The sequence below is a fragment of the Monodon monoceros genome, unplaced genomic scaffold (genome assembly GCF_005190385.1).
Source record: "Monodon monoceros isolate NGI ecotype Baffin Bay Population unplaced genomic scaffold, NGI_Narwhal_1 Super_Scaffold_18, whole genome shotgun sequence".
NCBI classification, from domain to species: domain Eukaryota; kingdom Metazoa; phylum Chordata; class Mammalia; order Artiodactyla; family Monodontidae; genus Monodon; species Monodon monoceros.
Window position 1 is genome coordinate 149,372,883 of NW_021703774.1, and position 14,777 is coordinate 149,387,659.

The window sequence follows — 14,777 nt, forward strand, 5'->3', positions numbered from 1 at the left end:
TCCTCTCATCTTCCCGGCTGTTTTAATATAGACTCACAAAATCTCAGGACTGGAAATTCTGACTCAGGCAAAGAATCAAAATATTTTTGCAGTTAAGGCAGTGCTTCTCAAACTCTCGTACGGGCAGAGAACTGGTGCTCTTGAGGAGTCTAAGGTGTAGTCTTAAGCACTACTTGCTACAGGTGGAAAATGTCTTTGAAGTGTCATGTTTGTTCTTAATAATTCATGAGAATTTTTCATTTTGTCTCATAATACATCAATAATACATCAATAATTTTCCCTCAAAATCTGTGAAAAAATCCACACTTTAGCAAGATGAGCCCATGTTTATCTTATGGATTCTCATACCTCGATACGAAAAACAGGGCCCTCAACAAACATTCACTATTGTTACAAAATTGGTTAATCTGAAATCTCGAGAAATCATAAGAGAAGATTCTTAGAGTAAGAAATAAGGCTTGGACATTTCTTTCTATACCCTTAATTGGTTATAAACATTAAAACAGATTACAATAGAAAAATGTTCAAACCCGTTGCCCAGAAGTCCAAGAGACTGTCTAGTCTCCAAACTGTGTGCTATGGTGGTGATAGAAGTGAGAATAATGAAACCAGGGACAGAAGTTAAGATGTGTACTCAATCGGTCTCCAAGTTACAAGAAAAGAAATACACATATTAGACAGAAAAAGATTAAAAAACAAGGGTAAGACTTACTTTAAAATCTGCTAATTGTTGGTTGATGACATCCACCTCGGTCCCCACTACCCACTGGAGCGCCTCCCCCTCCTCTGCCGCTGTGGTCATGTCATTGAGTGCTTTCAGCTTCCGATAGAAGTCCTCGACCCGGCCCAGGGTCAGCTCCAGCTGCTCCTGCCGAGCTTTACTCCTCTCCATCAGTTTGCCACACTGTTTGCTCAGGGCTTCTAGCTCCCTCTTGAGTCCTAACAAGTCCAGAGTCCCTTCTTCCTCCAGCATTTGTCGGCACTCTGCTTCAGAGGCTTCTATGTCGAACTTGAGGGCTTGGATTTTGTTAAGGAACAGCCGTACATCCTCGATCTGGGACTGGAGGCTATCACTGTCTCTGCCGATAGCACCCATGCCATCGAGCTCATCGTCCAGGTCTGCCAGCTGAGAAAACATTTCTCGGACTCGGCAGTGAAACTGGCCAATGCCCTCCAGCTTGCTTTCCATTGCCACGCAACCACTGTTCACTCTTTGCTTCACTTCTAGGAACTCCTGCTGGGTGACCTCAGCTTGATGCAGAAGTTGGGAAGCATCAGATCCGTCCGGGGCATCTTCTACCAGGCCCCGAGTGAAGTTCCTCAGATAGTCCACCTGTGGCTCCAGGGTCTGCAGCACTTCCTGTTGGGCTCTTAGCTTCTCCAGGTTCTTGTTGCTGCAGGCTTGAGAGCCAAGAGCATCAAAGATCTCAAGTTGGTGTTTGGCCCCTTCAACTTTCTTTTCAATATTCTTAAAGCTTTCCTGGAACTCCTTGAGCCTCTGAGTCATTTCTTCAAGGGACCCTGTCTTGGCCTGTAGCTCTTCTGTAATGGAATCCATGTTCTGGTTGACCCCAGCCTTCTCATCCCGGATATCATCCTCATCCGTTTCTGAAGAGTTGATCAGGATGTCAGCAGCACTGTTCAGGATTTCTAGCAGGGAGCGGCGCTTCTCCACCTCACTCAGCATAGCCTTTGATCTCAGGAGACTGGACTCCAGCTGCACTGGATCCAGAGTGACCCGCAAGTCAGACATCTTGACCTTACAATCTTCTATCCATGGCACGAGATCTTCCACGTGCCACTGATATTTCTGAGCTTTCTGCAGACAGTCCTTGAGCCTGGACTGTCTGTCTGCAGTTTTTTTACTAAGCTCTTCCCAATGGCTTTTGAGCTCAAAGAGCTGGTTTTGTAAAGTTTTCTTCTCTTCTCCAGGAGGTACAGAAAGAAGCAGAGATTCTCCTTCTGCCACGATCACCTCATAGGAACCACTGTGTTGGTTAAGGTTCTTCTGAAACTCTTCATTCTCCTGTAGCTGAGACTGTAGCCGCTCTAATTTTGCAGAAATTGGGCGGTTTTTTGCTTGCTGGCTTTGTTTGTCATCCAACCAGGTTCTCAGCTCATCAAACATTTGCTGGAACTGCTGGGTGCTGGCAAGAGCTGCCTGGAGTCTGTTCATGCGATCAGCTGAAATGAGAAAATCAAATTTAAATCATCAAGTCTGAACATGGCATTTAAAATGTTTGCTGAGAGTACATGGTCTAATCTTAGGAAAAGGAAACTCATGCTAATTGAGGGCCTACCATAAAAGAAGCACATAGCGAGGCTCTTTCATTTACTATATCCTATTTAACCCTCACATCAACCTTGTAAGGTGATATGAGTAACAGAAGTAAACTTTTAACTTCTAAGCTGGTAAAAAGCCATAAATGTTTCTAGAAAAAGAGGCAACAAATAAATGACAAATTTTTTCTTGTATAAGGCCATCCTAAAAAGTCTAGAACATGTTCTAATTTTGTATATATGGCATATGTGTGTGTGCATACATATATAGTATGAAGAAACTAAGTGAGTATCAGTGAAAGTATGCGTGTAACTCCACCTATAAGTACCTCTAGGAATCTCTACCTGCTGGCTAGATTTATATTAGTGTTCTTATCTCTTAGATTATGGTGTGTAAAGCTTCACATATTGCTAGTGCCCAATCAATGTGTAATGACCACGGCAGTCCTCACTGTAGGTGGACAAAGGGATAGAATAACACTACTCTGAGTCCAAAAGCTACTTAAGGGTCGCCCTAGATTCTTGGGACCACTAACCCACTCCTCCTTTTGGCTTGCCACTAGTAATGGCAGCAGTGTATTCCTCACCTGCAAGGTCTTCTAAACCTTGGAGAGGCAGGGCAACAGTCTCCAAACGCTTCTTCAGTTCATCCTTGAGGTACTGCTCTCCAATGAGCACTGAAAGTTCATCGCAGAGTGTCTGCGCCTCCTTAATCTTGTGGTCTAACTGCTCCACGTCAGATCGAATCTCACTGGTCTCCTCCAACTGCTGCTTCACAGCCTCAGGTTGGGTGCTGATGGCTGACTGGCCACTCAGTCGCTGTCTGACTGCCTTCACTTTCTCTGACAAGTCCTGGAGCAGTTCCTGGTACTGGGTGCTTTTGACAATAGCTTGGTCAATTTGGCTGGAACGGGAATTAAGTTTGTCAGTCAGCTCAATCCACTTCTGATTGATGCTCTGGAGCTCCTTCTGTACTTGGCTGGTGGAAGGAGAGACATCTCCAGGGCCTGTTAGGATGCCCTGAGCTGCCTCGTTCAGCTGCTCATGCTGTTGCCTACGTGCTTCAAATTCCTTCAGCATAAACTGTAATAGAAATGGCACCAAGATGTTTAGAGAGAAAAGACAGATCTAAAAACACTGTCAAAACAAAAACTGATTTTGGATTGTGCCAAGCAGTGCCAACTCCTTTTGAAAATAAACCAGAAAACTCCAAAGACCAGGCTACTAGGAAAATGCAGTATCACTTTTAACAACTGCTTAATAAAAACCTGTTTTGAAAGGATCATTGATTGTGTCTATTTTATTTCTTTTCCTTATTTGTCCTATACCGTTTCAACATCAGTTACTAAGGTTGGCCTTGGTTGGGAAACCAAAGTTTGTTTACTGGATGGGCACTTGTCAGCTTTGCCAGGCAAAACCCAGGCCTCTGAATGGCGAGTTTGGAACCCTGGGTCCCAAAGTGAGCTATATTACTGGCTGGGCTTGCCATTTCAACTCTTAATGTCCTACTTTTCTTAGTTCCTTTCTCGAATTTCCACCAGCACATAGAATCTGCACATTATAATATAGCACAATTAGATAAAAAGCTTCTTTAAAGCAAGTACCATTCCTTTTTATTTATTTCTATTCACTGTTTCACTCATCAAAGAAGTTGAGATTACAGGCTCTGTAGTTAAGACACCTGGGTTCAAATCCTGACTCCATCACTCACCAAACTGTATAAACTTATGCAAGTTTTTAAAAGTTCTCCAAATCTCAGCTTCCTTATCTGCAAAATGAGGATAGTAAAGTACTTACTTGCTGTTGTTAGGATTAAACAAGAAAACTTATGGAAAGTACTCAGCACTTACACTGCATAAAAATAAATACAACAGGACCTCAAGGACTAACAGATGTGCAAATAATGAACTATAATAGAATGTAACAAAAGTTAAAATGATAAAATGCTGACGTGAACATGGAATTGTGAAAGCAAGAAGTAAAGGTGGTAAATTCCTCCGGGGATGACAAGAGCAGAAGAGGGAAATCAGGAAAGGCTTCACAGGTGACACAATAAAGAATACTTGAGTTCTCCAAGAGAACAGAGAGTAAGGCTGGTTCAGAGAAGGGCCTGGGATTAGCAAAGGCACAGAGATCCTGAGATCTATGGGTGCAGTGTGTTCAGGAAAGAACCCATTATCCGGTGTGGGAAGAAGCCCAGGTATATGGGGGAAGAGCTGGCAAGACAAACTGGGACCAGACTGTGAAAAGTCTCATGCACCACAGTGAGAGGTATCTGAACTCTGTTCAATAGGCAGCCAAGAGCTACAGAAGCATTTTAATATATTCAGATATATGATTTAAGGGGATAACTTGATAATTGTGTAGAGGATAAACTAGACCAAGAGGCCCTTTAGCGGGCTGCTGCAATGGAACAGGCCCAAGATCCAGCATACCAGCATGTACAGTGGAGAAGAAGAGAAGCTTAGAACGGTGGTTCTCAAATTACGGTCTGGTGGCCCCTGGCAGTCCCTAAGCCCTTGCATGGGGTCAGTGAGGTAAAAACTATTTTCATAATAATACTAAGATGTTATTTGCCTTTTAAAATTCTTGTTCTCTCACGACATCCGATATCACAACAGATTGACTGCAGAAGCAGATATGAAAATCTGTGAAACTGTTCTATTAGTCAGACATTTTTATTTTATTTCATTTCATTTAATTTATCGCTATGCCTTGCAGGTCTTAGTTCCCCAATCAGGGACTGAACCCAGGCTCTTGACAGTGAGAGCGCGGAGTCCTAACCAGTGGACCGCCAGGGAGTCCCAAGCCAGACATCATTAAAGAGATTTGCCAAAGATATAAAACAATGCCACTCTTATTCAATTTTTTACATTTTGGAAAATGTTATTTTTTCATAAAAATGTTATGTATGTTAGTGTTATGGTTGTATCATCATAATTTTAAAAATTAATTTATAAATACATACTTCAAAAATTCCTCAATGTTTTAATACAGTTAATATTAATAGATATTAGTAGATAAACACAAGCTCTTTGGGATCCTCAATAATTTTTAAGAGTGTAAAGGGTTTTGGGATCAAAAAGTTTGAAAACCACTGGATTAGAAAAATATTTGTAAGTAGACTAAATAGGACTTGATAAATGACATGGATGCAGGGGCTACAAGAAAGGGTTCTTTCAAAAACTACTCTTAGGGGACTTGGTGGGTGGTGAGAAGAAACAGAACAAGTTTAGGGAAGGCTACGGAACAAGGAAAGGGTCTAGGCAGGATTTCACTGGAAATGACATCACTGGACCAACCTAAATTTTTGCAAATGTTGGGTACTGAGATCTGATCAGCAGAAAATCTTTAAGTAAAGCTGGCAGATATAAGATACTGCATGAAGTAATGTGGATCACTACCACTGGGGATTGAAAATAAAATATGATTCTATCATTTAGTCAGAAGTTCCCTGTCTCCCATCTGCACATCTTACTGCCTCAGTCAACGATATTAATAATATAGTTACTGACATTAATAATATTAACAATACTGTTTGCTATTTGACAGGCACCATGATAAAGACCTTACAAGCATCTCATTTAAAGTGAGGAAATGGAGACTCTGAGAAGTTAAATGACTTGTCCAGGGTCATGTAAATCTACCTGTTGAGAGCAGCATTCAGACCCAGGGTTCAAGTGCCTCTGATTTCTTTGCTCGAAAGCTTTCAGCCATACTGCTCACCTGGACCTGCTGCTTCTGTGCATTCAGCATGTTGGGGTCAATAGACAGGGGCCCCAGCACCCCCATCATCAGCTCTTTCTCCATTAGCCAGGGCCGGAGCTGGGATTCTGCAGCCTGGAAGCAGGCCAGATGACTTGCGGATTCCTCCAGCTGCCTTTGCCGAGCCATTGTCACCTCAGTGGCCATTTCCCATCGGGAATCTGTAGAGAGGAAATGAGAGAATGTGTTCTTTTACCCTCATCAGCCACTAGCCTGGTCCCTAAATTACGTTCCTAATATACTACAGGAAATGACCCCTGGAGCATTATTTAATATTTTTTTAAGTTAAAAATAACCTGCATTTAATTTTAACTAAAGTAACAAACCGTTTTGTATCTTGACTGCGGTGGTGGCTCTATGAAACTACACATGGGATAAAACTGCACAGAAGTACGTACATACATACACTACATACATACATACACAACGCATGTAAAATACCTTATGCGACATATATATTTTATAACCTGTTTTTAAGCTTACTAATTATGAGCATCTTTCATGCCAATAATTTTTTTCATACCAATACACATTCACCTACATCATTTATAGTTCAATATTATGAGTGCAGCATAATTTAATTCCTTCACAGAATGTTTAGATTATTTCCCACTTTTCATTTTTAACATCAATGCTCTTTGTCACAGCAGATTGTCAGTATGACTTGCCCAAGAAAGCCAATACTGATACTTTGAGTGGAATCTCTAAATTTTTTCCACAATCAGGCTCATTCTCTAACCCTCCCTGCCCCTTCTTGCTTGCTTATGACAATTAACTAAAAATCACTCCTGTTTATTGGGTATGCCGAAAGCCTGTATTTACTTTGAAGACAAGGAATTTAGTGAATTTGTTAACACCCCAGTGATAACATACTGAGCTCCTCTTGCATTTTCTTCCAGTTTTCTGCTTCTTGTGAGTTGGGATATGTCATCAATAATCCAGACAGGGCTTCCTTTACATTTTGGACTTTTGGAGAATTCTGTTCCAATTCAGCCAGGAAGGCCTAGGAGAAAGAACATCATGAATGCCATGAGATTTCTGGACAGGAAACAAAGCTGTGAGTGTGGAGGAAATGACGGGAAGATGGGGCAGCAATTACAGGCTCGACTTCTGATTCTATCCATGATTGTTTCATGATTTTAAGATACTTAACCTTTCTGCTTGAATATTTAATTAAAAGGAAAATCTAGATGGCAAGATTTGAATTTCTTTTATGTACAACACATCAGTAACCCATAAGAAAACTGCTAATCCCTATAAACTAAAAGTGTCAGGAATTGATGATGACGATAATGGCGATGTTTATGCAGTTGTAGGATATGACATGCTAGGCCTCAACAGGAATACTAAAATTTTTGGCAAAAAATTTTTACCAGATTTTCTACATGGTTTTATTTCTTCTGACATTTTCCCTAGGCCTACACGTCAATCTTTAGAATGAACTGCAATCACAGCTGTTTAGATCCCTCCAAGAGTTGGAAAGGTGCTTTGACGGAATGATTTGGCTTATACCATCACATTGAAAATGAGATCCCATTCTCGATGAACTGATGCTTCTGAGGAGAGCTATTCTCCTTCTGCAAACAGATCTGGTTTTGTTTCTCAGTCTGATGTGTAACAACTTCTAATTTCATAGGTAAGAAAATTCTCTGGGAGAGTTTAGGCATACTAGTCATTTGAAACTCAAACATGCTGCTCGTAACGACTGGGTGGTTGGCCATGTCTCATTCTCAGGCCCCCGGGCTCAGGCGGGTACACTGGTACAACCGCCCCTTCCTCTTAGTGCTTGAGATGCAGCTAATGGGAACACAGTACCTTGTTAGATTCAGCTTGGGCTCTCACTGTCTCTGTCTTGGTTGGAGATGAAGAGGCCTCCATGCCTTTCAGGACTTCCTCTTTTAACTCCAGCCACTGCAGCACCAAGCCTGCCTCCTGCTGAACTTCCTGCATTCGGCTGAGGACAGCCTGAAGACTTTCCCGGCGTTCCCGAAGCACTTCCCCAAGTTTCTCATATTTCAGGTTTACATCTGACATGTCACACTGGATCTCCGTCAGATCTAGCATCACACAAACAGAGATCAGACTGGGAATAGCTCTCAAGCATCCCCAGTGGTTCCTCACTAAATTATTCATCAGGATTAAGTATCTCTCCCACTCCTTCTAGTGAACTAGAGATGATCTTCCTGCTAAATCACACAAAAGTTCCTGTTTACATACGAAAAGCAAAAGAGCTCTCATTAATCTGATTTCTGATTTTGGCATTATACACTCAGATGTATAAATAAAATGCTAAGCAAACGCGGGAGCAGCAAAAGTGAAGGGAGTGAAGGATTTGGGGCATTCTTCTACTTCCTCTTCTTTAAACCGCAGAGAAGAAAACCTAGCTGGGAGGCTGAGGGCTAGATTTAGACCACCTCTAGTATAGCTTCTTTATAATTCAAAGATTTGCATATATTTTCTTCCAGGTCTTTCCTTATTGGTCTTATCTAGTGGTCCAGTTTATTTGCTTAGTAACTTTATTTCACTGGTTGCCAACCTGTTTAGCCTCTAGCTAGCAACAGAGAGGCATCACAGTTGCTTCTCCCCAGACTTTTACCCTCACACCCATCCTGGCAGCAATCCTTCCACACATATGGAAACATACACAGATGCAAACATGAACACTGTCCTAACAACCCAATGAAGAGGCACTGTTGAAAATGGCATTCTCACCTTTGCAGGTGTGGTATCCGTTTACACTGCCTACAGAGCTTCCTACAGAGGGCAGTATGGAACCTGAGCAGAAGGACAGAGAGACAAACAAGGCAAGACAAATGTGTTAGGAATACATACAGGCACCGAATTTATTCTTTGGCACTCACTTTAAGCTCAGATATCAGGAAGTTAACACAGCACAAGACAACATACTCATGGAAAGAGACAAATCATTTTAGCTGCCGGGCAACAGTGTCACTTGGGAGTTTCAGCTCCTTAACCCTAACCCTAACCTTTTCTAGAGGAAATCCAAATTCTCTTCTTAAATCTCCAATTTGGATTCTTTGGACCTTGCCCTAATTTTGTGAAGCAAGTATTAGTAGAATGACTAAGTCTTTAGACTGGCATTCGACATACTTAAGAACGAGGAGGATTTATAATACAGCCAAAAAGGTTCAACTTTAACATCAATGTTCTTCAACATAATAAAAATAAACAATAAGTACAATTAAGGACATAAAAAGCAGCATTCTTTTAGTAAAGACATTAAAATGAGCCTTTCCTATATTGTTTCAAAAGATCCCGTCTTTTTTTTTCATGACTTTCTGCTCCCCTTCCCCCACCAGAAAACAGAAATTCTAAGCGTCAATAAATCTGACTCATAAACATTCCCATAAATTCTGTTTAGGGTCTTTGGTTCTGTTTCTAATTACCACAATTTCACCTATATTCTCCCCAAGTTGATTCCTTGTGTTTCAGGAGTATCCCAAATAAGTAAAAACCAGATCATGTAATTACAAAGATTATAAAGAAATGTGAAGAACAGTCATGACATAATGTAACATTCAAAGGGCAGAATAAGACTCTCACATGCACTGATTTCACTGTGGAAAAGGTCAAGTGCGAGGTTCTATATTAGACAATAATGACTGTAAAACTTTTAAATGCTAACACTATTGTATTTTCAATTTAAAAAACGGATCAAACCAAAAGATCATATTCCACTGCAGTCTGGTGATGACCAAAAAGAACCTGGACTAGTAATTTGGAGAAGACAGCCGTAGCCAAGACTGTCACTAACTCAGTATGTGAGCCCTAAACTATGGACAGACCTCGGTATCTTCTCTGGGATATGAAGATAATACTGCCTATCTTGTCAGCTCTCATGGGGTTACTGGTGAGAAGTAGTGAGGTAGTGTATGTGAAAGCACTTTAAGAAACCAAAAGAGCTCCACGACCATAAGGAACAGGAACACGCGTGGGTTTTCAGAGATGGAAGAGAACTTTTTAAGAGCACTCAGGCTAGTGATCTTCAAACTGGTTTTCAAAGCACCCTGAGGAGGTGCTTTAGGGACTCTGTAAATGTTTGGTTTAATTTTAATATTCAGAATATATTCCTAAGTACTTAGAAATGGCAGTAAAACATGCACATCTCAATTATGTTGAACACCACATTTTAACCCAGTAGATATAGCCAATTTACGCTGCTTTTTGGAGAGAATAAAGTAGCTCCTGCACCTCTGTGCATACATTTAAACTTCTTTCTGAGTGTCACTGATGGGAAAAGATGTAGTTCTTCATTAGCACTCTATAATTTTCAAACCTACATATGTCCACTCACATACAAAGAAAAGCATCTACAGCACATATGAATTCAATTAAATAAAATGACAAAAAAGGCTGAGGTATATCTACTCAGAGCAGGCTCTCATCAGGGTAGAATTGTGTAGTAAGAGAATTCTTAACACTTCAGATTGTAAAGTGAACTTTTAAAAACATTTGCCATCATTTGCAACTATTTATCTGTGTGAAACGTATTTTCTGGATACAATGCAACCAAGGAAAAAATTGAGAAATAAATAACGAAGCTGTCATTCAAAAATTCTTTTTTCCAAATTTTCATATTCACTAATATAGCCTCAATACCTTTTTTTAAAAATTAATTAATTTATTTTTGGCTGCATTGGGTCTTCGTTGCTGTGCATGGGCTTTCTCTAGTTGCTTTCTCTAGAAGCAAGCGTGCTTCTCATTGTGGTGGTTTCTCTTGTTGCAGAGCACAGGCTCTAGGCGCACGGGCTTCAGGAGTTGTGGCACGTGGGCTCTAAAGCGCAGGCTCAGCAGTTGTGGCGCACGGGCTTAGTTGCTCCGCGGCATGTGGGATCTTCCCGGACCAGGGCTCAAACCCTTTTCCCCTGCATTGGCAGGCAGATTCTTAACCACTGCGCCACCAGGGAAGTCCCGATAGCCTCAGTATTCTCATTGATGAATTTCATAATAGATAAACATTATAAATTCACTTATATTTTTATTTGTCTTATAGTTCTACATGAAATTTATTTTATTTATTTATTTATTTTTTTGCGGTACGCGGGCCTCTCACTGCTGTGGCCTCTCCCGCTGCGGAGCACAGGCTCCGGACGCGCAGGCCCAGCCGCCATGGCTCACGGGCCCAGCCGCTCTGCGGCATGCGGGATCCTCCCGGACCGGGGCACGAACCCACGTCCCCTGCATCGGCAGGCGGACTCCCAACCACTGCGCCACCAGGGAAGCCCATGAAATTTACTTTTAAAAAAATTACAGTACTTTAAAAGTTCGAACAACCACTGATCTAGTCCAGAAGTCAGAAAACTTTAGTGCACCAGCCAAATCTGTCCCTCCGCCTGTTTCTGTATGTGAAGTTTTACTGGAACACAGCCACGCCCATTCATTTATATATTGTTTATGACTGCTTTTGTGCTACAATGGCAGAGACATGTAGTGTGACAGAGACCATATGGCCCACAAGCCTAAAATATTTACTCTATGGCCCTTTATAGAAAAAAGTTTGCTGGGTGATGTCACACTAATAAGTCAATGAACTTAGAAATTTAAGTGTTAGAATATAAAAATCACCAATTCTCTGAAATGTTGTCACTTCTAGATAGTTCCAAGATATCTTTAAACTTTAGGATACAATAGGAAAGTAGCCATTCTCAGGAGAAAAAAAGAAAGTAAACTTTGCCCTTACTATTTAAGTGACTGTAGGAGTGCATTAACATAGTCTGGTAATAAAACCTAGGAGATCCCAATTGACAACCAGCAAGTGACTGTGAGCTCAGAATGCTTTTTTTTTTTTTTTTTTTTTGCGGTACACAGGCCTCTCACTGTTGTGGCCTCTCCCGCTGCAGAGCACAGGCTCCGGACGTGCAGGCTCAGCGGCCATGGCTCACGGGCCCATCCTCCCAGACCGGGGCACGAACCCATGTCCCCTGCATCAGCAGGCGGACTCTCAACCACTGCACCACCAGGGAAGCCCTCAGAATGCATTTTGTTTGCAAGACTTAATTTGTAGGCAGAGATAATTCATATAGTTGGGCACAGTCTTTGTATGCACTTCTAAGAAGTGTGTCAGTTCCTGGTGTACCAATACTGACTCCTAAACACTTAGCCTCTCCCAAGATATCATGCTTATACCCTCCAGGGCTGACCCTAATTTAAAGTTAATGCATAGCCATCCATTCACATATTTAAAAGACAGAAATTCCTCAAGATGGAAAATCCTATTTTAATTCTTCTATGTTCATTTCACAGTTCTAAGTGGGCCAACTAGTCCCTTTACTTTTTCCCATCACAGGAAGGGGTTTTGCAAAATGGAGCAATGTTACAAAGGAAATGGGAAAACAGATCAGGTTGAGGGGAAGACTGCTTCATGAAACATCCTTGGTTTTCATATCCAACCTTGATTCTAATGTTTATTCAATAAGCGGTCAACACCAAAGGGCAAAGGGAAGAATGATGTTTATTCACTACATTTTCAAGAGCCCACACTCACCTGTCTTGGCTTGAGAATCAGGTGCTGTGATCTCCATGATGAGATTTTCTAAAGAAGTACCTTTGCAATTGATTTCTTCTACCAAAGTTCCCTTACTTGTCCAGTCATCTAGGAGACCCTGTTTAAAGAACAAATTAGCAAAATGTAATATCTGGAGGCTTTCTCCTCATAAGTAGGGACACCTGTTCTACATACACTCCCTAAAGTTTTGATAAGCATTAAGCAATCATCCTCATTTATTCAGCCATTTCCAGAACTTGGTTTAGCCAGCCAAGATGTGGGAGAATGATATCCTGGAATATTCAGGCCCTTCTCATTCATTCATTCATTCATCAAGCAAATATTTTTTGAGCACTTACTATAGGCCAGGCATTGTGCCAAACACTGGGGATACAAAATAGGCTTATGACACAGTTCATGAGCTAAAACCAAGAGCTCAGATTATCAATGGCATTATAATGTGATAATGCTATTACAGAAATATGCACAGCCACTAGACTCTGAGAGCACAAAAGGAGACACATTTAACTCTGCCTGGAGAGAAGTAAGATCGGAGTTAAGATAAGAGTTTGCCAGGTGGACAAACGGAATACCATGCTTGTAAAGAATATAAAGGAAATGGTAATTGGAGGGTAAAATGAGGAGCTAGGTATTGAGATGTAGAGAAACACAGAATCATAGGCTACACTTTGCCTTTTCAAGGGAATTTTATATTGGGTTTGAAGTCAGAGCTCAAACCACCACAGAAAGCTGTTTGGAAACAATGGCATTTGCTCTAAGACAAAAGTATCTGGTCATGTTGTCTCTAAGCTGGGAACTGCCTGCTACAGAAGTAGAATTTTACTCTTTTCCAAGCTGGGACACCATCCTAGCCTTCAACCCCTTCCTCCATCCTGAATCTCCCTCACAATCTACTTAGTTTGCTTTTGACTTCAAGCTGCAAAGCAGCAGCAGAGAACGACATCGAGCCATGAACATCTGGCAAGCTCATGCTGCCCAGCTTCAAACTGAACCTTGCCAATTCAGAGTGTGTCAGTTCTTTTATTAGTCACTCTTGATTCCAAAGAGCCAGCAGTTCCCAAACTATGCACTGACTCACAGGATACTTTAAATTTTTGAGGGAAAAACAGTGACATCTGTTGGACACCATGTGAACAACTACTGTTAAGCTGTTTGGACCTGACCACTTAGTAAGTGATAAGTGGGGTTTTTCAGTTTTTTGGGTGTTTTTTTGTTTGTTTGGTTTTTGCCTTGAGATGCCATGAAAAATGTCTTGAAACACAAAGGGAACCATGAACCAAGAAATCAGGGAACCTCTGTCCTAGGGAACTCCCCACAGCAAATGCTCCTGGCACTCTCTCTGTGAAAGCTCTTCTCTTTCATCTATTCAAGATAAATCCTGTTTTACTAAGAAAATAAGGACAAATGCATGAGCGTTAGTTGGAGACTGGTTTCAACAAAAATAAGAAACATGTTAGAGGTGCAAATAGAGCTGGATGACTATGAATCAAATATAGGAGAGAAGGGATTCTGCAACAGATGGGAGAAAGGCTGACGCTACCCATGCAGGTACATTCCAACCATGTGATTGTAACTTTTCCTTTATTAGAAATTCTCTCCTCAATTTTCTGATCACATATCTGGTCACTTGCTCACATATAATTGTCTAATTCTCAAACATACAACGAGAGTGTAATCTTCTCAAAACTGGACTCTGACAACTGTCTTTTTTATGACCTGCCACAGCATGACAGGCATCCCCAAGACAGCTGAAACTTTATAGATATCATTCCCAGATTACTTTTTTGGTTTTGGCTTTTAAATAGGAGATGTTTTGGTGCTCAGTGCTTGGGTAGGGGTAGGTTGGACTCACATGGAGAAAATGGAGGAACTGCTATTCTGATACACATGGATAACTTGGATTTCTCACACCATTTGCCCACCACAGGTGGAAATGAGTCCACACAAGATTCCAAACTGCTGTCCAGCCTGATTCCTGGAGAGACTCTGTTCACCTACCTTCAGGTGTTCAATCTGTTTTTCCAGCTCTTTAGTGCTCATGAAAGTCTCTGTAGGTGGAATACTCCCTTCGGTTTCCTTCAGCCATTTCTGGAAAGTCCTAACCAGCTTCCGGAATTCATCTAATTGCTGCTGGCAAGATGATGCATCTTCCTCTCTGTCAACAGAGACAACTTGTTACTTGCCAGACTAAGCTTGTAAAGAAGTC

General features: G+C 41.3%; 1 protein-coding gene across 18 annotated transcripts in view; it reads right to left on the reverse strand.

Moving 5' to 3' along the window:
* MACF1 (microtubule actin crosslinking factor 1) overlaps window positions 1-14,777 on the reverse strand; it is a 342,346-nt gene that overhangs the window by 81,689 nt on the left and 245,880 nt on the right. For 15 of the 18 annotated variants that reach the window (XM_029231096.1, XM_029231102.1, XM_029231098.1 and 12 more), the window contains 8 exons: window positions 14,570-14,726; window positions 12,551-12,668; window positions 8,758-8,820; window positions 7,861-8,102; window positions 6,919-7,048; window positions 6,007-6,206; window positions 2,868-3,363; window positions 713-2,184 (listed from right to left, as the gene is read on the reverse strand). In XM_029231096.1, the coding sequence (XP_029086929.1) occupies window positions 713-2,184; window positions 2,868-3,363; window positions 6,007-6,206; window positions 6,919-7,048; window positions 7,861-8,102; window positions 8,758-8,820; window positions 12,551-12,668; window positions 14,570-14,726 (2,878 nt within the window). The remainder of the gene's footprint in view (window positions 1-712; window positions 2,185-2,867; window positions 3,364-6,006; window positions 6,207-6,918; window positions 7,049-7,860; window positions 8,103-8,757; window positions 8,821-12,550; window positions 12,669-14,569; window positions 14,727-14,777) is intronic. The other 3 variants (XM_029231099.1, XM_029231111.1, XM_029231112.1) reach the window with 1 other exon arrangement.